The following is a 21,468-nucleotide window of genomic DNA, read 5'->3' on the forward strand; positions in this document are numbered from 1 at the left end:
TGTTTTCCTATAATTATTATCTCATGTCCATCCATCAAAAAGGAGGCCAAAGTGCTTTGAAAAATGCCACTTGCGACTCCTGAGTGCAGTTGGTTGGGTAGCCAACTCTTGTTTTTGGCTCAGGTCTTGTTAATTGGCCCTCTCCCTCTGCGCCCTGCTGCCTCCACCCCATAAATAAATGAAAATCTTAAAAAAAAAATGCCACCTTTGCCACTACAAGTATATATAAAAAAATATTTGCTCAGTCTTTCTCTAAAGAACTATAAGCTACTTGTCAAAGTAACTATACAATGGAGAAAGGCACATACTTAATCCTTTTAAATATTGTTGGATAGATGGCCAAACTGACTTGATATCAAGCAATCAAAGATGTCATCATTTTCCCTAATTAAGAGTGGGGCATTATGGACACCAGGTAACAAAATCTGGGCTCCAGTCCATCTTTAATACTTTCAGTCAGAGCAAATAGGTCCCTGTGGCTATTTCCCTGGTCTATGAGTACACAACTGGGATATTCTTAACTGCTTCACATTGGTTCGCTGACCTATGGAATAATATCCATTATGGTAGGGAGGATCAAGTACAAATCCCTAAAATTACCCTACCACCCCAGCCGAGATAGTAAACCAGAAAAAAAATATTTCATTCTGAGTGGAATTGCAGAGATTAGCACCACCTTCAAACACTTAAAGGATGCAGAGGTGCTACCCCCCCTTCACCTGCATGACCTACTAAATTACAAGGACCACGGTTAGAAGTCAAAGGACCATCACAAACTGAACCAAGTGGTTGTGTCAGTCATGGCTCCTGTGCCTGATACAACTTTCCTGGGACATATCAACATAGCCTCTGACATGGTGTATCCCTTTTTTTGTTTTGTTTTGTTTTTTTGGTGGATGACTGTTGATCTGGAAAACTTTTTTCAATCATTAAGAACATCAAAAGTGTTTATATATACATGGGAAGGAGAGCAAGGCATGCTAATCTATCAGAGGGTTCTATTAACTCTCCTCCTCCCTCACTATGTAGTCTGCTGGTATCTTGTTCATCCTAATATTCCACAAAACCTCATGCTGGTAACTTGTATTGGTAAATCAGGCCAATCAGATTTAGTGAAGAGGAAGGGGAAAGGACCTGTGGTGCCCTGTAAGACACAAGCTAGAAGATAGAAGATTCAGATCCTTGCAGATTTTAGGGGTCCAATGGTCTGGAGGATGCTAGGACATCCCCTCGAGGGTAGAGGACAAGTTACTGAACTTGTATCCTCTACCATTAAGATAAAGGTATAGCATGTTGGGAGGCTTTGGTTTTTGAAAGCCAAACACTGCTCTCACATATCTGTGGGGAGAGTTGGAAGGCTGTCAGTTTCAAATGGAGTCCGTAGCAGAGAATGCTGTGTTCTAGGTTCAGGCTATGACATAAGCTGCCCTGCTGCTCAGCTGATTACATGACAGAGTATCCACTGACCCTACAGATACCTGAGTAGTACACTGTGTAGCATCCCTGGCAAGTTCTAATAGACAGCACTGATATTAGGTTCTGGAGCAGTCATGCCTTTTCATTGTTTGAAAAGCAACTCCTGGCCTGCCTCTGTACCTATTAGAAACTGAAAATCTGATGTCAGTGATTAAATGGAGCTGCCCATCATGAGGTGGGTGCTATCAGAGTCACTAAATCACAAAGTCAGGTAGTCACAGTAGGAATCCATTGTGCATCCAAATGATGCATTTGGGATCAAGCCGGAGCAAGTCCAGAGGGCATGTGCAAGTTACATGGACAGGTAGCCTACTTACCCCTATCATTTACCTCTCTTGCATTAATGCATCTCCTTCAACCTATTCCTATAATCTCATGGGGAATTCCCTATGATCAGTTGTATCAATTATTTATTGCTACAATATGCCATATAATAATCGAAAACATCTTTACGAGAATCAACAATGAGCATTTATTATTCACACATCTAGGGCCAGCTGGGAATTGGCTAGGCATATGTTCTGGTGTTGGCTGGGCTTGCTCACATTTTGAGCTTGGCTTTCTGGGTGACGGAAACAACTTAGCTCTGCATCACACAGCTTTCATTCTTCATTACACTATCCTAGTCATGTCCTTATGTCGATAGCAAAGGCAGAAGAGAAGACAACACCAATCATCCAGATATTTTTCAAACCTTTGCTTGGATCCATCGCTAACATTCTATTGGTCCAAGGCAAAATCATATGGCTAAATTCAGAATCAAAAGGTGTAGAATGCTCCACCCACAGTGGGAAGGTGACATAAAATTATATGGCAAAAGGCATGGAGATAGGGAGAGGTGAGCACCTGAAGCTCTTTTTTGCAATATTAACCTGCCAGCTGACAGATAAGGAAGGAAGAGGTAGGCCTTGTTCGTGGATGGACCAACTTGATATGTTGGTGTGAGCCAACAATGGCTGGGTTCTACGCTATAGCCTCTCTCATAGGGGGCCACAGAGATTAGTGGTGAGGGAAAAGTCTTCGTGATGGACAGTTTCAAACAGCACACTTAGTCATCCATGCTGATAGAGAAAGACAAGGCTTGAGTTAAGAATAAAGTCTTTTTGGGCAGCCTGGGCGGTTCAGTGGTTTAGCACCGCCTTCAGCCCGGAATGTGATCCTGGAGATTCAGGATCGAGTCCCGCTTCAGGCTCCTTGCAGGGAGCCTGCTTCTCCCTCTGCCTGTGTCTCTGCCTCTCTCTCTGTGTGTCTTCCATGAAAAAAATAAAGAAAATCTTAAAAAAAAAGAATAAAGTCTTTTTGATTATGGCAAAATGTGCAGATTTTTGTATCATGGAATGTCAATGAGAGAACACTTACATACTTACATAGGAAGTAAGGATTGGCAAACAGGATGATTCTAGTACATTTCAGCCAGTCATGTCCTTGACCACTCCAGGCTTGCACCACAAACCCATGAATGGAGTAATCATGGTGACACGATGGAGGTCATGCATGGGCATGGGCCCAATAGCTTGGGTTTTCTCTCCTTAAGCATGATCTAGTTACTACCACTATTGAATAGGTGATCTGTCACCAGCAGAGATCAAGGATTTGATACTATTCCTTTATCAAAATCAACTAGCTACTCGGTAGCAACTCGTGTGCATTAATTTCCTTCCACCCTGAAGGAGGCAGTAATTCATTCCTACGGTAATTAATTTGTACTCTTAGTATAGGTTTGCTCTCCCTTCCAGCAATACCTCTGCCATCTTTACTATCTGGTAGTCTACAGAATGCCTATTACCAACATGGTATCCTGCATTACAATGCCTTAGATCCAGGAACTAAGCTTTGAATGATTAGATCAATGCTCCTACATATACAGCATTATCCAGAAGCAGTTAATCTAGGAGAACAACGAAATGATATATTAATAGGGTCAGCTTAGGCAACAGCTCAGGTATAACATCCTGTAGGATTAAGGTCCTATTTTCCAGGAGATGATACATGCACTATACCAATGGCCAGTATATGATGCCATGTCCCCAGCTGTGAGGTGCAGGAACCAAGAGGATAGAAATAGGATTGGCCTTTCTTACCACCATTCCCAGTGAGCTACTTGTAGAATGTGTTTTCCATTCCTATCACCTTAGGCTTTGCTGGATTGGAGGTCTTGTATCCTGACAGGGTAAAGGGAAGAAGCTGGCACACTTCCACCAGGAAGCACTGTAAGGATTCCAGAAAACTGAAGCTATAGCTGCCAATTGGTCTTGTTGGGCTGCTCATGTCTGTGGGACAACAGGCAAGAAAGGGCAATTAATATGTTGGTTAACACGAGGAGTTAGGAATGTGACTATAACATGAAACAGGAGTGTCTGGAACTCAGGTGATTCATTGGGGGCATGTCTTAATGTTTTCAAGGCTGGTGTGAACAGAGAACAAACAACTGTGAAAATCATATCCTAAAAAAAGGCAAAGTAACCAGGACCCTAGGTCCCTGAAGGGAAGAAGGTCTGGTTCACTCTAGCAGTTGACCAAACCAGACCAGCTGAATTTCTGGCAGAGAGCAACGAAAACCTCAAATGGGTGGTAGGGGAAGGATAAGGAATATATTTTGGCCTTGGGTTCAATACTAACAAGAATGGAGCTTGTCTAATCCTTCTGGGTAGTCTTTTACAGAATGTGCCTGACCACTGCCTCGAAGACTTGGGGACTCAAGCAGTTCTGGACAGGCAAGGACTATTCAGCAACAAATACCTCTTTTGCATCCCATTGTCAACTTCTGATAGAGCCACAACCGCATGGACAGTTCTAAGCTCAGACTTGAGCTTTTTTGCTGGTGAAATCACATCACAGGTGTGAGCCATGCATCTTTTTATTTTCCGTTCCAAGTCCCTTTTCAATGTGGGGGAAGCCTGCCTTCCCACACAAGAGTGTAGCCCAGAAGTGCTGGGGTGGTCAATGCTCCTGGTGGTAACTTTCAACTAAGGGAGTATGGAAACTGGTTAACAATTATCCTCTCTGTATCAGGTGGGCATTTTGGGGAGGCATTTTGTAAGCTCCACAGGTTTTAGAGCCAAAAATGGCAACCTTAACAATATACTTCTGTGTGGCTTTTATTCCTCTTGCTCTTCCTGTTCTCTCACTTCTGCATCCTGTGACCACCTCACAAGTGACAACTTATCCCCAAGCCCTTTTCTCAGTGTCTACTTCCAGGTGGGCTAAACTGAGTACCATTAACCAAATACATTTATATACCTTTTCATGTACGTATTTTAGGAATTTTTTACAGTGTGCAAATAATTATTCATGAAGAATTATTTGCAAAATGAGGTGAAGATAGCATTTTAAGTACTTTCTTCTACCTGTTTAACTGGCAATAAAAGAGTTGATCACATGATGCTAGCTCACTCTAAAACACACTGACACTACCTTCAATTCAATTTCTAACTGATAATAAATATTCTAAGACTGACACTTTGATAGTATATAAACTAATGGACAAGTGGTAAAAAGTTCTATATTCTAATAAATATGACCAATAAATTCCAAATTCATATTTTATGACATATAAGCCTCAGGTTGTCACAGAAAATTTAAATCTGGTATTAATCTCTGCCAGAAACTTAACAACACTCATACTACAAATGCACATAATACTTTCCATGCTAAAATAGTCACAAAAATTGAATAATTCACTTAGCCAAATTCACTTTTTTTTGCATTGAGTCTATCTTTGATTGCCAAAATTACATTGCCTTCATTTTCAATGCTCACCACATCCCTAAAATATCCACACCTTGGTATTTGTAGCACTAAAGGCACTCTATTTAGGTTATTCTATTTTTTGGTAATAGCTCCGTATTTTGGTAACAAGACATACTGCCAGGTTATAAATGCTTTATTTATTTTTAACATAGAAGAAGTTTGGTGGTGGATATATGGCCATTTGATGTTTTATGATTAAGAGTTCAAGTTCAGGTTCTCTTTCTTATAGAATGTATATGTATACCTACACATGTATATGTTACTGTTATCAAAATTAAGCTTAGTCACTAAAAGAAGATTCACTGTCTGAACTTTCTTCTGTATTTTTTTCACCTTCACCATCAGGCACTGGAGCATCTGGCCTCCTAAAAGAGAAGGGAACAATGAAAAATTTTTCCAGTTGAAAAAAAAATTTACTATATGTAAATTAGGTTCATCCTATAATATTGCTGCTAATAAATCTGCCACGTCTTCATCCTTAACTGAGAGTCTCCTGCTCTCCTCCACAGCGTGCTCTCCTCTTTGGCTTCCCCAGCACTGCGGGGATTAAGGGCTGTTCCTGTATGGGCCACAGCACTGCTTTCTTTTGCCAGTCCCTACAGAGTGTGCTACTTCAGCACTTTCTGCTTATTACCATGGAGACCCAACTACAGACACAGATGCGATGTAGAGAGGCTGGCATGCCCAGTGCTACATCTCTGCAGCCTCCAAGTGTACCGAAGGTACAGAGAAAGGAAAACTAGAAATGGAAAGAAAGGAAAATCTTCATGTTCCAGGAGAGCTGCAGAAATTTAAAAATGGAAGAGAGTAAAAGAATAGCTATGAAGAAACCCAAGCCATATGGAAATTTTGCAGGGGGAAGAGGGCCTGGTAAAAGAAGTTCTTAATATTTGTGGAGGGCTTTCACTTATATTTTATCTTCATAGAATGAATGTAAAAAGTATGAGTTGGTAAAAAATATGTCTCAAAGATTCCTTAGGCACAACAAAGAGACATGGGAATGGTTAAACTCCAACTTTGCAAGGATATATTATTTTTTTTTAATTTTTTAAAGATTTATTTATTTATTTGTTCATGATAGAGAGAGAGAGAGAGAGAGAGAGGGAGAGAAAGAGAGGCAGAGACACAGGCAGAGGGAGAAGCAGGCTCCACGCCGGAAGCCAGACATGGAACTCGATCCTGGGACTCCGGATCGTGCCCTGGGCCAAACGCAGGCGCTAAACCGCTGAGCTACCCAGGGATCCCCGCAGAGATATATTATAATAAACCAAATTAAATTTTAAGACAGTCTCCATACTATTTGTTAGTAAGTCATTCTAATCGCTATGGTAATACTATCATTCAGCCTCTATTCACTCTTACTAAGAAAGTATATTAAGTGAGTAAAGTATACTGGGGAAATTAAGAGAGAAAGGAAGAATGATGTAGCCAGCCTTAATAATCAAAACCTACCAGATTTATTTGTCCCTCAGGTTCCTTGACTCTTATTAAAGAATTAGGAAACCAATCAATAAGAGTCTTCTTTGCCACAAATGTAATTACTATTACTCAAAAAATGTACATTAAATTTAAATGTATCATTTAAATTCAGTTATTAGAAATTATGGCTGAGTTTTTAAAAATTCTGTCATGCTACAAAACAAATGCTGACACTGCTTTCCAACAATGGGTCAAACATAAATCCATTTGTTCTGCTTCCAGATTGATAATGACTATTAAGGAAGACACATGCACTCAATACTAAAACTTTAAAGCTGGTTTTTGACTTTCTAAGTTTTGACTGATATTCCATCTGTCTAAAATACTAACACAAGACCACAGTCTTCACTGCTCTCCATAGAAGCAAGAACTCTAGAAGTAGTGGGCATGAATACTGGACACATTTTTCAAGTAAATTTCTCTTTGCCATAGGTGATTTCTTACTGTTTCTACTTTATTAAAAAGGAAAAAATTATCAGAGTGAATTATTTGAATACTACATCAAAATTATATCTATGGCAACTCAAACAAAAACAATGTATATGATGTCTCTAAAATAAATGCTACTTAAAGGCAAAAGCCTCTTAAGCCTAGAAGGAGCTGAAATTACATAATTTATATGTATAGCCATTTTTTAATACATGTGATCATCACACAGCTGTATAGCATAGTAGCTAAGAACACAGATACTGGAGCCAGACTGCTTGGATTCAACTCCTAGTCTTGCTACACATTTGAGCAACTTTGGGGAAGCTATGTAACCACTCTGGATCCAACCAACTGATTGGATTGTTAATGATTAAAATGAGCTATTAGTAAAGTATATCAGTATCTGGCACATAGTAAGTATATTAAATAAATTCTATCTTCTATCATATCATCATCACATACCCACAATTTTGCCAGGGATTCTGTTAGGTGCTGAAGATAGAGAAATGAATAACAAGTAGTTCCTGCCCTGAGAAGCTGATATTTAAGGGAGATATTTTAGAGGGAGACATAAATGCAAATTATTATTATACAGTGTGATATACAGGAATATAGTTGTAGTAACTATGCTTATGTGAAAAGAAAAAGCAATTTACTCTACAAGGTTGAGTTAGAGAAGATTCCAGAGAAGTGGAATCTGTGAAGGGCATTCAGATATGAGTAGGAGTTTCCCAGAAACAGAAAAGGTGGGAATAAGTGGGGATGAGAGTATTTTGAATAAAGGGGGGGAAAGGGAATTCATGCTGCATTTGGGAACTATAATAAGTCATTTGGGAGCTAGAACATAAGGATGTTGCATTTAAATTCGATGACATTAAGCCATTTGGTAGGAGCAGTAGGTATGAGAGTTTCCTTCCTTTTTAAAGGATGAATAATAAGCCTTTGTTTGCACTCATTACATTTTGTTTATCCATTCACCTATGGGTGGGCATGTGGGCTGCTTCCACCTTTGGGCTACCATGAATATGGTATACAAATACATGTCTGAGTCCCTGCTTTCACTTCTTTTGGGTATATACCCAGAAGTGGAATTCCTTAGCCATATGGTAATAGCATGCTTAATTTCTTGAGGAACTGCAATATTGTTTTCCATAGTAGCTGTATTATTTTACATTCCGACCAATAGTGCACAGAGATTCCATTTTCTTTGTATCTCTGTGAATACTTGTTATTGTTTGTCTTCGTTCATTTAAAAATAAATTTTAGGCTACTTTGACTTGGAATTGCTAGGATAAAAGAAAAAGCATCCACCCAGATATAAAAAAGAGAAAAACTTCAAGATACTATGAGAATCAAATGAGGTAATGTATATGAAAGTATTTTATAAATACTTTATGAAAAGCTTAATAGGAAAGTTAATAGTAATAATAAAGCTTACAACAGTATCATTTCCACACTGGATATTCATATTCATGAGGGAAACAAAATTTTGGCTTTTTGTGCTATGATCAGAATTGCTCTTACTTGATCCTGTTTATATGAATCTTTTAAGTTGTTTTTCACGCAAAGAAGTTTTTTAAAAAAAATTTTAAAAATTTATTCATTTGAGAGACAGTACGTGAGCACAAGCAGCAGGGAGAATCAGAGGGAGAGGTAGAAACCAGATGCAGGTTCAATCCCAGGGCCCCAGGATTATGACCTGAGCTGAAGGCAGATGCTTAAGCAACTGAGTTACCCAGGTGCCCTCATGCAAAGAAGTTTTAAAGATATGTTCGAAAAGGTTGCTACCTTAAAGTACTGGCCTGAAGTTTAGTTTTTCAAAACTCAAGATTCACTATTAAAATGGGAAGATGAGGACTTTATAACAGTTTCTCAGTGTCTCAAATATATAGTGAATCACTAAAAAAGAGTTCATCAGCAAAATGCAGAAACACATACAAAGTTCGTGTATTCATGATGTATCATGTATGTTTTTTTAAAAATCTCAATCTTTAGGGGCTATACAATAAAAAACGCTACCTTGGTAGCTACATTTTAATAAACATATAATTTGTGGCACCAAGATTATCCATAAAAGTCTTAATAAAAGCAAAAACTTTAAACTCATACAAGTTCCATTGGTTTAATTTGTTTTATTAAAGAGATATTTATATTCGTGTTTAAAATCACAGTTACTTTAAGGACACAAAACATATAAACATACTTTGGAAAAACATTTATTGATGTAGATAAATAGTTTAAAGGTATTTTTTTATTTTCTTTAAACTTAAAAGCCATTAAATTTAAAGCAGATTAAGTGCCAAGAACATTGTTAGTAAAAATATTGCTGAGTAGGTTATGGGGAGAGATTATAGTAGCTATCATTCAAATTACTTTTCAATATCAACTATAGCACACATAAACCTATAATGTCACATGATCCTGTTGTCAATTAGTAGTGTTCAGTCATAGCTCTATGCAATGGAAACAGGTGGTCTTAAAGAAAAAGCAAAACACTAAATTCCTAAACCAAGATTGTACTGACAATATAAAGACCTCTGAGGTGGTTATAAAAATGACAATTCAGACTTTGATATTATAGTAGCCGGGGAGACTTACTTCAGCATTACATTTATTCAGACTACACATACTTTGGTCTTTTCCCATCTGAATGCCCATCAATACACATATATCCTGTCCTTTGTTGTGGTACATAGGGAGAAAATGTAATGCCTATTACTACAAAAAAAAAAAAAAAAATAGACAGCCAGCTTTCCCAGTAAAGATTGGCTTTTGCTGTTTATCTTGGGGTCCTTTACTTCCCCGCTGCTCCCTTATCTTTTGCTCACTAGTCATTGGTAGATCACAATGTTTTTTAATACCATATCTTTAGTATTTCTATTATTTCTCTCTTTCTTGTAATCAAGGTCTCCAGCTCTGGACCAATAACAATATTTTGACATTGTTTTTTCCTTGCTCTGTACTTTCTAGCAAGTCTGCCAGCCAGTGGTTGAGAAGTGACAATTACATTGAATGGGATTCCAGCTCAGCAAGGATTTTAAAAAAGAGCAGAAAAACTATTTTTGGAATCATTCAGTTGAAAAATTGCAGTCTATCCTGTTCTCAACCAGCCAAAGCCCAAACTTTAATCCATTATGTTGTTGTGTAGCAGGACGTAGAAAAGATCACTGGCAGATAAGGAATTCCCTTAGGGAGCTGGACAGAAAGTTTTCTTGGTTTCTAGAATCCTTTCGATTACCACTAGTAAACTCCCTCTTGTCGGAAAACGATAAGTAGGCTGAGGTGGTTACTTTTATTTCTGGCAACCGTAACTGTGGTCATTCCATAGTCTGGGAGGAGGTATAAATGTCTTTTGGATAAATACCCTCAGGGCAAATGCCAACTGAGCTGGTTTAGTTTAAAGACTGCATGATAGCTTGATTCAATTACAAGCTTTCATTAGCCAAATCAATATACTACATCTACTTACATCAATGGATAGATCATCCAAACAAAATTTATAAGGAAACATCAGTTTTATATGACACATTAGATCAGATGGACTTAATAGATATACAGAACACTCCATCCAAAAGTAGCAGAATACCAATGCTTCTCAAGTGCACATGGAAAGATCACATGTTAGGGCACAAAACAAATCAATAAATTCAAGAAGACTGAAATCTTATCAAGCATCTTCTCCACTCACAATGGTATGAAAGTAGAATCAATTACTAAGATTACTGGAAAAACTACAAAAATGTGGAGATTAATAACATGCTACTGAACAACCACTGAATCGTTAAAGAAATCAAAGAAAAAATTTAAAAATATCCAGAGACAAAAGAAAATGGAACTATGACATACCAAAATCTATGGGATGCAGCAAATACAGTTCTAAGAGGGAAGATCATAGCAATACAAGTTTACCACAAGGAAAAAAAAAATCTCAAACCAACTAACTTTGCACCTAAAAGAGCTAGAAAAAGAAGAAAAAATGAAACTAAAAGTCAGCAGAAGAAAGGAAATATTAGAGTGTGGGGGGGGGGGGTGGTGCCTGGATGGCTCAGTTGGTTAAGAATCTGCCTTTAGCTCAGGTCAAGGTCCCAGGGAGCCTACTTCTCCCTTTCCCTCTGATGCTCCGTCTGTTTGTACTTTCTCTCTTTTTCAAATAAATAAAATCTTAAAAAAAAAAGATCAGAATGGAACTAACAGAATAAAAAAACAATAGAAAAGATCAATGAAATTAAGAGCTGGTTCTCTGAAAAGATAAAATTGACAAGATGTTAGCTAGACTAACAGTAAGAGGCCTCTAGTAAAATAGAAAGGAAAGAGAAGTTACAACTGACATCATAAATATACAAAAGATCATAATAGAGTACTATGAACAATTACCAAAAAATTGGACAACCTAGAAGAAAGGAATTCCCAGAAATATACAATCTTCCAAGACTGAAGAAATAGAAAGTCTAAATAGACCAATTACTAGTAAGAAGACTGAATCAGTAATCAAAACTTCTCAATAAACAAAAGTCCAGAACTAGACAGCTTCAGTCATGGTGAATTCTACCAAACATCCAAAGATTTAATACCTATCCTTCTAAAACTCTTTCAAAAAAAATTGAAGAGGAGGGAATGGTTTCAAACTTATTTTAGGAGGCCAGCATTACCCTAATACCAAAACCAAGACACCACATACACAAAGACACATACCTTACAAGCTAACATACCCTGATGAACACAGATGCAAAAATCCTCAACAAAACATTAGCTAACTGAATTCAATAATACATTAAAAGGATCATATACCACAATCAAGTGGGATTTACTCTAGAGATGCAAGAACGGTGCAACATCCACAAATAAATGTGATAGGTCACATTACCAAACTGAAGTACAAAAATCATATGATCATCTCAATAAATGCATAAAAAGCATGTGACAAAATTCAACAACCACTTATGATAAAAATAATGAACAAAGTAGATATAGAGGGAACACATGTCAATATAATAAAGGCCATATATAACAAACCCACAGCTAACATAAGTCAATACTGAAAAACTGAAAGCTTTTCTTCTAAAATTAGGAATATGACAAGGATACCCACTATCCCTACTTTTATTCAACGCAGTATTGGAAGTCCTAGCCACAAAAATTAGGTCAGAAAAAGAAATAAAAGGCATTAAACTGAAAAGAAAGTAAAACTGTCACAATATGCAGAAGACATGACACTATACATAGAAAACTCAAACAACCATACCAAAAAAACTGTTAGAACTAATAAATGAATTCAGTAAAGTACTAGGATACAAAATTAACATATGGAAATCTGTGGTGTTCCTATAATAATAACAAATTATCCAAAAAAGAACTTCTTAAACTCACCACCCAAGAAACAAACAATCCAATCATGAAATGGGCAAAAGTCATGAACAGAAATCTCACAGAGGAAGACATAGCCATGGCCAACAAGCACATGAGAAAATGCTCTGCATCACTTGTCATCAGGGAAATACAATTCAAAACCACAATGAGATACCACCTCACACCAGTGAGAATGGTGAACATTAACAAGACAGGAAACAACAAACAATGTTGGAGAGGATGTGGAGGAAGGGGAACCCTCCTGCACTGTTGGTGGGAATGTGAACTGGTGCAGCCACTCTGGAAAACTGTGTGGAGGTTCCTCAAAGAGTTAAAAATAGATCTGCCCTACAACCCAGCAATTGCACTGCTGGGGACTTAGCCCAAAGATACAGATGCAGTGAAATGCCGGGACACCTGCACCCCGATGTTTATAGCAGCAATGTCCACAATAGCCAAACTGTGGAAGGAGCCTTGGTGTCCATCAAAAGATGAATGGATAAAGATGTGGTCTATATATACAATGGAATATTACTCAGCCATTAGAAACGACAAATACCCACCATTTGCTTCAACCTGGATGGAACTGGAGGGTATTATGCTGAGTGAAATACAGCATATTCCGATTGGAGAAGGACAATCATTATATGGTGTCATTCATTTGGGGAATATAAAAAATAGTGAAAGGGAATAAAGGGGAAAGGAGAGAATGAGTGGGATATATCAGAGAGGGAGACAAAACATGAGAGACTCCTAACTCTGGGAAACGAACTAGGGGTGGTGGAAGGGGAGGTGGGCGGGGGGTGGGGGTGACTGGGTGACAGGCACTGAGGTGGGCACTTGATGGGATGAGCACTGGGTGTTGCTATATGCTATATGCAACATATGCTATATGTTGGCAAATTGAACTCCAATAAAAAAATTTACTACTATGTTTTATTTAACCTGATAAATCCAAAATATTATTTCAACATGTAACCAATATAAAATTTATTAATTTGAAAAGAAAGAGAAATTAGAATAATTCCGTTCATAATTTTATCAAAAAGAATAAAATACCTAGTAATAACTTTAAGGAGGTGGAAGATCTGTATATTGACAACTGTCAGATGCTAATGAAAGAAACTGAAGAAGATGGAAAAATATCACATGCTCATGGATTGAAAGAATTAATATTGTTAAAATGTCCATACTACCCAAAGCAATCTACAGATTCAATTCAATCCCTATCAAAATCCCAATGGCCTTTTAGAACAAATAATCCTAAAATTTATATGGAACCAAACCCTAATAGCCAAAGCAATCTTGAGAAAGAACAAGGCTGAAGGTATCAGGCTTTAATTTCAAACTATAGTACAAAGCTATAATAATCAAAACAGAATGTTATTGGCATAAAATTAGACACAGAGATCAATGGAACAGAACTGATAACAAAGAATTAAACCCACACAAAATGGACAATTAACTTATAAGAGTCAAAAAATATACAATGGAGAAGAGAGAAGTCTTTTCAATAAACATGTATTTTATTTATTTTTTAAATTTTTTTTGTATATTTTTTTTATTGGAGTTCAATTTGCCAACATATAGTATAACACCCAGTGCTCATCCCATCAAGTGCCCCCCTCAGTGCCCGTCAACTCCATCCCCCCGCCCACCTGTTTCCCCTACTCCTTGTTCATTTCCTAGAGTTAGGAGTCTCATGTTCTGTCCTTGACAACCACATGCAAAAGAATGAAACTAGACCACTATGTTATACCACACACAAAAAGTTAACTCAAAGTGGGTTAAAGACTTGAATGTAAGACCTGACACCATAAAATTATTTGAAGGAAACATGGAATAAGCTCCTTGACATTGGCCTTGGTGATATTTCTGTGGATTTGACTCCAAAAACAAAGGAAACAAAAGTAAAAATAAACAAATGGGATTACAACAAAAACTAAAAAGCTCCTGCACAGCAAAAGAAACCATCATCAAAATGAGAAGGCAACAAACTTAGAAGACTTTACAAATCACGTATCTAAGGGATTAATATCTAAAATATATAAATAACGCAGAAAACTCAGTAACAAAATAACAACAACTTGATTTAAAAATGGGCAAAGGATCTGGATAGACATTTTCCCAAAGAAGACATACAGATGACCAACAGGCACATGAAAAGATCTTGAACATCACGAATTATTAGAGAAATGCAAATCAAAACCACAATGAGATATCACCTCCCATTGGATTTAATGGATATTACTGAAAAGACAAGAAATAACAAGTGTTGGTGAGGATGTGGAGAAAAGGTAACCCTCAAATATTGTTGATGGGAATGCAAATCCATATAGCCACTGTGGATAAAAGTATGGGTATTCCTCAAAAAATAGAACTACATGATCCAGCTATTTGACTTGTGTGTTTATCCAAATACGAAAATGCTGATTTACAAAGATATTTGCACCTTCATGCAGTATTATTCACAATAACCAAGAAATGGAAACAAGCTAAATGTGCATCATTGGATGGATGACTACTAAAGAGGTTGTATACAATGAATACAATGAATACAGCTAGGCCATAAAAAAGAATGAAATCTTGCCATTTACAACAAAACAGATGGATAGACCTTAAAGGTATTATGCTAAGTGAAATAAGTCAGAGGAAGAAAAATATCAAATGATTTTACTCACATGTGGAATCTAAAAGAAAGCAAACAAATGAATTAACAAAATAAAAATATAAGCTCATTGATACAGAGAACAGACTGGTGGTTACCTGAGAGGAAGTGGGGTGGGAGTGGGCGAAATGAGTGAATAAAGTGTGGTGATGGATGATGGTAATGACTTTCAGTGGTGATCATTTTGTAGTGTATACAGATGTCAAATTACAATGCTGTATACCTGCAACATATAATGTTATATACTAATTTTACCTCAAAAAATGCTACAAACTGTACTCCTCCACTAATATTAAAGAGTGTGACCAATTGAATTTCATTTTCAGAAGTCTATTCTTTACTTACTGCAAATTTCAAAATACAGATTTTTCAGTTTGAGAAAACAGAATAATTCAAAAGGATAACCACTCCGTGTATGTTAAATACATCTTGTTGAAAATAAAATGGTATATAGACAACTAAATTATTATAAATAAGCTGTGATCCAAAAGCCTGGTAAATCCAATTGTTTACAACTTGCTACATAATCCCTCATTAAAGCATTTGTAAATCACAACTAACATTTATTGGACTTGCTTGTCTAGAGCTCTGCTAAGTGCTTACATCATTCTCTTACTAAGTCTGAACAACTCTGTGAAGGGTGAATTCTTCTGGCTTTACTGATGAGTAAATTTATGCAGAGAGCAATTAAATAATTAGTCTGGCGTCATACTGCTAGAAAGTGGCAGAGCAGAATCTGAATATGCAAACCATTTCTAAAGTCTGTCTTAGCCTGTGCCTTAACCATTATGAATTTCATCTCTTACTGGGCAGGTCCAGGGGGCAGTCTATGTATTCTAGAATAGTAGAAGTAGTAATTGCTAGATAATAATAGTAACTATCGTTCTGAGACATACAAGTATACAAAAGAATAGGATAAGGGAGAAACTTCCCTCTTGCCCCATAAGATTAGGCATTGATTAAAGGAATTTACCTGTTGCACAGTTCTGAATTCAAAACTAAAACAAATTAACCTTAAAGATTTCCATTTTGTCTCCCCTTAAACTCTTTAGAGTATGATGATTACAAAGGTATTCTTTCACATGTCTTTATCTCAGTAGCATTGGAAACTAATTTTTACAAGCTAAACAGGAATAATTCTTGGTTATATAAGCACTATTGTTATTCTCAAAAACTTGGAGTTTTAAAAATAATCATTTATTAGCAAACAAATTTTATTTGCTAATTATCAGGACTTTTCTTCAGTTTCACAGACTTTCTAAAATTCAATGATAGTCATTTTTTCTTGGAAAATAGCCAACTTTTCTTCTCCCTTATTATGTAAACTATTTTAAAATTAGTTTCCAAATTTTTATACAAACAAGTCAATCAAATAATAATGTATTTGTGATCAGTCTTTATTTCTATATTACCCTCAGCTTTGCTTTTTGCTCAGTGCAGACAGATCTAAACTATTTCCTCTAATAGTTGTATGAGTTTGTCTTACCACCTAAGGCTAATTTTTAAAAAGTGTATGTTTATACTTTAAAGTAAAAACAAGACAATGTTTACTGAAAGTTCTTGGCTGAGGCTTAATATGTATTAAAATTCTAAATAAAAGTATACTCTTCCCTCAGATGATACATTTTCTTCTCCTTCATCATCTCAGACTTTTTTCCCCAAAGTGAGGCTCCCAAATTTTCTGTAAACATAATTCCCCAAATGCCAGAATCCCTCTTTAACACGACGGTTGATTTCACTTTGATTTCACTTATCGTATCTAGCTAAATGCTGAAGCTGGTTTTCTAGTAGTAGTGGTGATAGGTTATAGTGAGTCACCCCCACTCCAACCCTTGTGACCCATGGCATGTACTTATGAGGTAATGGATCAGAATTCAGGCTCCAGGCTGTGGTTGAGGAGAAGCTTTTCTGTAAGACAATGTTAACTGTTACTGGAATTCTATCCCAACACTTGGCACCACCTTGCAACTGAATGTTTCTCAACATTTACAGACAATGATGGGTCCTCAAACTTGCTAAATGAGATACATCAAGGAAGTATTAGGGGTGCTGGGGATTCTCCCCTTGGTAGTCATCCATGGACTTCCTCCCTTGGTGATACCTAGATAGAGTCTTGACAAATATGAAATTAGCCAGGCCAATAAGGTGGGGGAAGGAGTTTCAAGGAGAAAAAAAAATCAAAGACACTAAAAGGGAATAGGAGAATAACATTCAGAGAGCTGCCAGTCATCTGCTATAGGAATGTATGGAAGAGAGGCAAGAAATAAAGCAACAGAGTCTGGGTCTTGATGATAAAAACATCTATTTGCAATTCTAAGGTGTAAGACTATGTGTGGAAGGCAGTTGAAAGTCACAGAAAGTTTAGATTCACTAAGGCTTTAGTGACAGACTGAAAGAGAATTAAGGAAACCAATTGGGAGCTATAATAATAGTTCAGGTAAGAAATGATGAGGGCTTGAGCTGAACAGCAATAGGCATGGAGTCCTGTGGTCAGCTGTGAGAGATATTAAAAATGAAAAAAATCATAGTGACTGATAGGGACAGGGAATAGGATAGACTGAAGGATGACTTTCAAGTTCTTGGTGTGGGTAGCTGATTGAAGTAAAAGATTATGAAGTAGGTTTAGACTGGGAAGAGGATGAAATGAAGCCGGTAGGGGGTAAAGAGATTGGATATCCAACATATGCTGATGCTAACTGGATGGTTAGTTTTCCATTACATTTTCTCTAGAGAGAAAAATAATAATTTTAAAGGTCATTTTAGCTCTGTTATTGTAGAAGGTCTACTGTGTATCCAGAAGCAAAAAAGAGGTCATGGTCAATGTTAAATATATTTATAACATATTCCAATGAATACCAAAATGGATTGGACCCATATGCTCAATTCACATTAAAATATATGTCACAAACCATCTGTTTCTAAAGTGTGTGTCAGAAACAATTTCCAGAACAAATGCCAAATATCTTGGAGATGTCTGAGTTCAAATTACCAATATATGCCATTGTATTTGAACTGTTTGCTACTTGGATATATACTAAATGTAGATACATGTGTGAAATCTGTTCTTACAGACTTTTAAAAAATTCTTAAATATTGTTTTTAAAAGATAAAATATGAGAAGAAGACTTTTATTGTGTTTTACCTCCAAAATGCACACATTTTCTTGAAGGGCTGAGCGCCAAGAAAAATTTCAAAGTATATTGCTAGTAGAGTATGAATGTCTGGATAACATAACTGAATACATCAGGGTGAACTAAAACCCCAAACTGGACACTTTACAAATATCTAGATACTTGAAAAACAGACTAGCTCTGAATAATCCATTAAGATATATTTTATCCAGAATGAGCGATGTAGCCAGGTTTCCTTGGATGGAATAAATTATTGTCAAAATTCTAACCCACAATTTGTCAGCATTTCTCAAAAACATTTTTTTTAATAAAATTCACACAAACAGATATCTAGTTTCACAGCAATTATTAATGCGGACCTAGAGTGGCTTTATCCTATTTATTTCTCAATCTGGCTCAACTTAGATCATGGTAACTTTCCTATACACTAAGGTCTTAAAAATCTGGTAGAGAAAGAAAGGAAGAAAGGAAGGAAGGAATAAAGGAGGTAGAAAGGAAGGAAAGAATAGAATAAAAAGGAAAAGAAAAAGGTAGCATAAAAAATTTTTGTTGGCCGCTACTGCTGTGGAGCAAAACTGTCATCAAATTCCATCTCTTTTGGATATATAGATTCATCAATTATCTATTGAAACTGTTCCTAAAATGTGCAAAGGCTGGTTTTAGTAGAAGAAGAGAGATTTTTCATTTTTCTAACATTCGCAGAGACACTATCTATGAGGTGGTTTCCTCAACCATAAAATACTGTATAGTGGGAAAAAAAAAGCTTGGAATATTTTTATTATAACTGATAAATTTAACATCTTGGCATAATATGATATTAGAATAATTACTTACTCAAGAAGATCTGGGTCTAGTCCTTCTGATATCATTTTGTTTCTTATTGCCATCACTGGAACACCCTAAGCAAAGGACATAAGATAATCAATTATTAAAAATGCCTCCTTCATATAAACAGATATATACAACAATGAAGCAGAATTGAGAGCCCAGAAATAAACCCAAATACAGATGGCCAACTAATATCTGACAAGGGAGCCAATAATACTCGCTCAATGGAGAAAAGACAGTCTCTTCAATTAACGGTGCTGGGAAAATTGAATAGTTATATGTAAAAAAAAACGAAGCCTGATCCTGATCCATATCTTATACCACTCACAAAATTAACTCAAAATGGATGAAAGACTTAAATTTAAAACCTGAAACCATGAAGCTCCTAGAAGAAAACTTATGAAAAAAACTCTTTGATATGGGAGTTGATAATGATTTTATGGAAATCACACCCAAAGCACAAATAACAAAATACAAAATATGTGAGACTATATCAAACTAAAAGCATCTGTATGGCAAAAGAAACCATCAACAAAGTGAAAATAAAATACCTAAAGAATGGGAAAAAATATTTACAAACCATATATCTGTCAGGGGTTAATATCCAAAATATATAAAGAACTCATACAACTCAATAGTAAAAAAATGTAAATAATGCAAATTCAAATTGGGCAAAGGACCTGAATAGGCATTTTTCCAAAGAAGATATATGAATGACCAACAGGTACACAATAAGATGTTCAACATCACTAGTTAATAGAGAAATGAAAATTAAAAATAATGAGATATCATCTCATGCATGTTAGATGAATGTGAGCAAGGGAACCCTTGTGCACTGTTGGTGGGACTGTAAATTGGTACAGTTGCTACGGAAAATAGTGTGAAGATTTCTCAAAAAATTAAAAATAGAACTACCAGATGATTTTGCAATTCCAGTGCTGGAAATATATCCAAAGGAAATGAATATACTAACTACTCAAAAAAATATCTGTAAGTCCATTTTTGTAGCAGCATTGTTTATGATAGTCAAAACATGGAAACAACCTAAGTGTCTATCAGTAGACAAATGGAGAAAGAAGTTGTGGTATAGATGTATCTCACACAATAGAATATTATTCAGCCATAAAAAATTAGAAAAACCTACTATTTATGACAACATGGATGGACCTTGAAGGCATAATGCTAAAACACATAAAGACAAATACTTCATGATCTCATTGTATGTGGAATCTAGAAACAAAATAAAACTACCAAACTCATAGAAAAAAAGAGACCAGATTTGTGGTTACCAGAGGTAGGGATGGGGAGGTGGGTGGTCAAAAGTACAAACTTCCAGTTATAAGATAAATAGTAGGGATGTAATGTACAACATGATGGCTACAGCGAATACTGCTGTATGGTATATAGTAAACTTCTTCAGACAGTAGATCCTAAGAATTCTTATCACCATGAGAACTTTTTTTCTTTTCTTTTCCCTGTAACTGTGTGAGATAATGGGTTAACACCCAGTCTCTTATTTTGGCTATAGGAAAAGAGGTTAAAGGAGGTTGGGAAAACAAGACTGTCTTTCAAATTTATAGGTTATCAGGATGACTCTCTCCTGAGAGGCAGCAAAGTCAAGACTGTTATTTACAGGCCTTTTTATAGTATTTATTTTCATAACTGTTATGTTTAAATTATAAATCAATAAAATGTAGTCTGTTAAGACTTAGAAAGTGGGATACCTGGGTGGCTTAGTGGGTTAAGCAACTGACTCTTGATTTTGACTCAGGTCATGACCTCAGAGTCCCTGCTCAGTGTGGAGCCTGATTTAGATTCTTTCTCTTCTTCTCCCTCTGCTCCTCTCCTCTACCACTCTTCTCACATGTGGGCTTTTTCTCTCAAAAACAAAAAAAGACTCAGAAAGCAATGGACACTTAAATGCACCCCAAGTGTTAGATGAAAATAGTACCATCACATAACTCTCTTCAAAGTCACACTCCTGAAAGTAATACTGTTTCATGGTGCAAACTTTAAGAAATTTTAAAAAGTGAAATATGGTAGGTTTAAAAGACAAAGAAGGTAGAAGATAAAACCTTTTGTTAGCTTATGAAGTTTAAGGATAAATGAAAGAAAAAAGGCAGCAACTTGCTTAGGGGCATCCAATGTGAACAGATACTTATATTTGGAACCAAAAAAGCATGAGCTTAAAACTTGTACCACTTTTAAAATATATTTCCTAGAACTAGGAAAGGTTTTTATTTTTAATTTTTAAAAGGATTTTATTTTATTTTATTTTATTTTTTTAGGATTTTATTTATTTATTCATGAGAGATACAGAGAGAGAGAGAGAGGCACAGACACAGGCAGAGGGAGAAGCAG

General features: G+C 36.3%; 1 protein-coding gene across 4 annotated transcripts in view; it reads right to left on the reverse strand.

The window, feature by feature from the left end:
• Nucleotides 1-5,341: 5,341 nt before the first annotated feature.
• Nucleotides 5,342-21,468, reverse strand: part of WASHC3 (WASH complex subunit 3) — a 44,827-nt gene continuing 28,700 nt past the window's right edge. For all 4 annotated transcript variants that reach the window (XM_072773357.1, XM_072773356.1, XM_072773358.1 and 1 more), the window contains 2 exons: nucleotides 19,114-19,178; nucleotides 5,342-5,591 (listed from right to left, as the gene is read on the reverse strand). In XM_072773357.1, the coding sequence (XP_072629458.1) occupies nucleotides 5,507-5,591; nucleotides 19,114-19,178 (150 nt within the window). In that variant the 3' untranslated portion in view covers nucleotides 5,342-5,506. The remainder of the gene's footprint in view (nucleotides 5,592-19,113; nucleotides 19,179-21,468) is intronic.

Source organism: Canis lupus, chromosome 13 (genome assembly GCF_048164855.1).
Source record: "Canis lupus baileyi chromosome 13, mCanLup2.hap1, whole genome shotgun sequence".
NCBI classification, from domain to species: domain Eukaryota; kingdom Metazoa; phylum Chordata; class Mammalia; order Carnivora; family Canidae; genus Canis; species Canis lupus.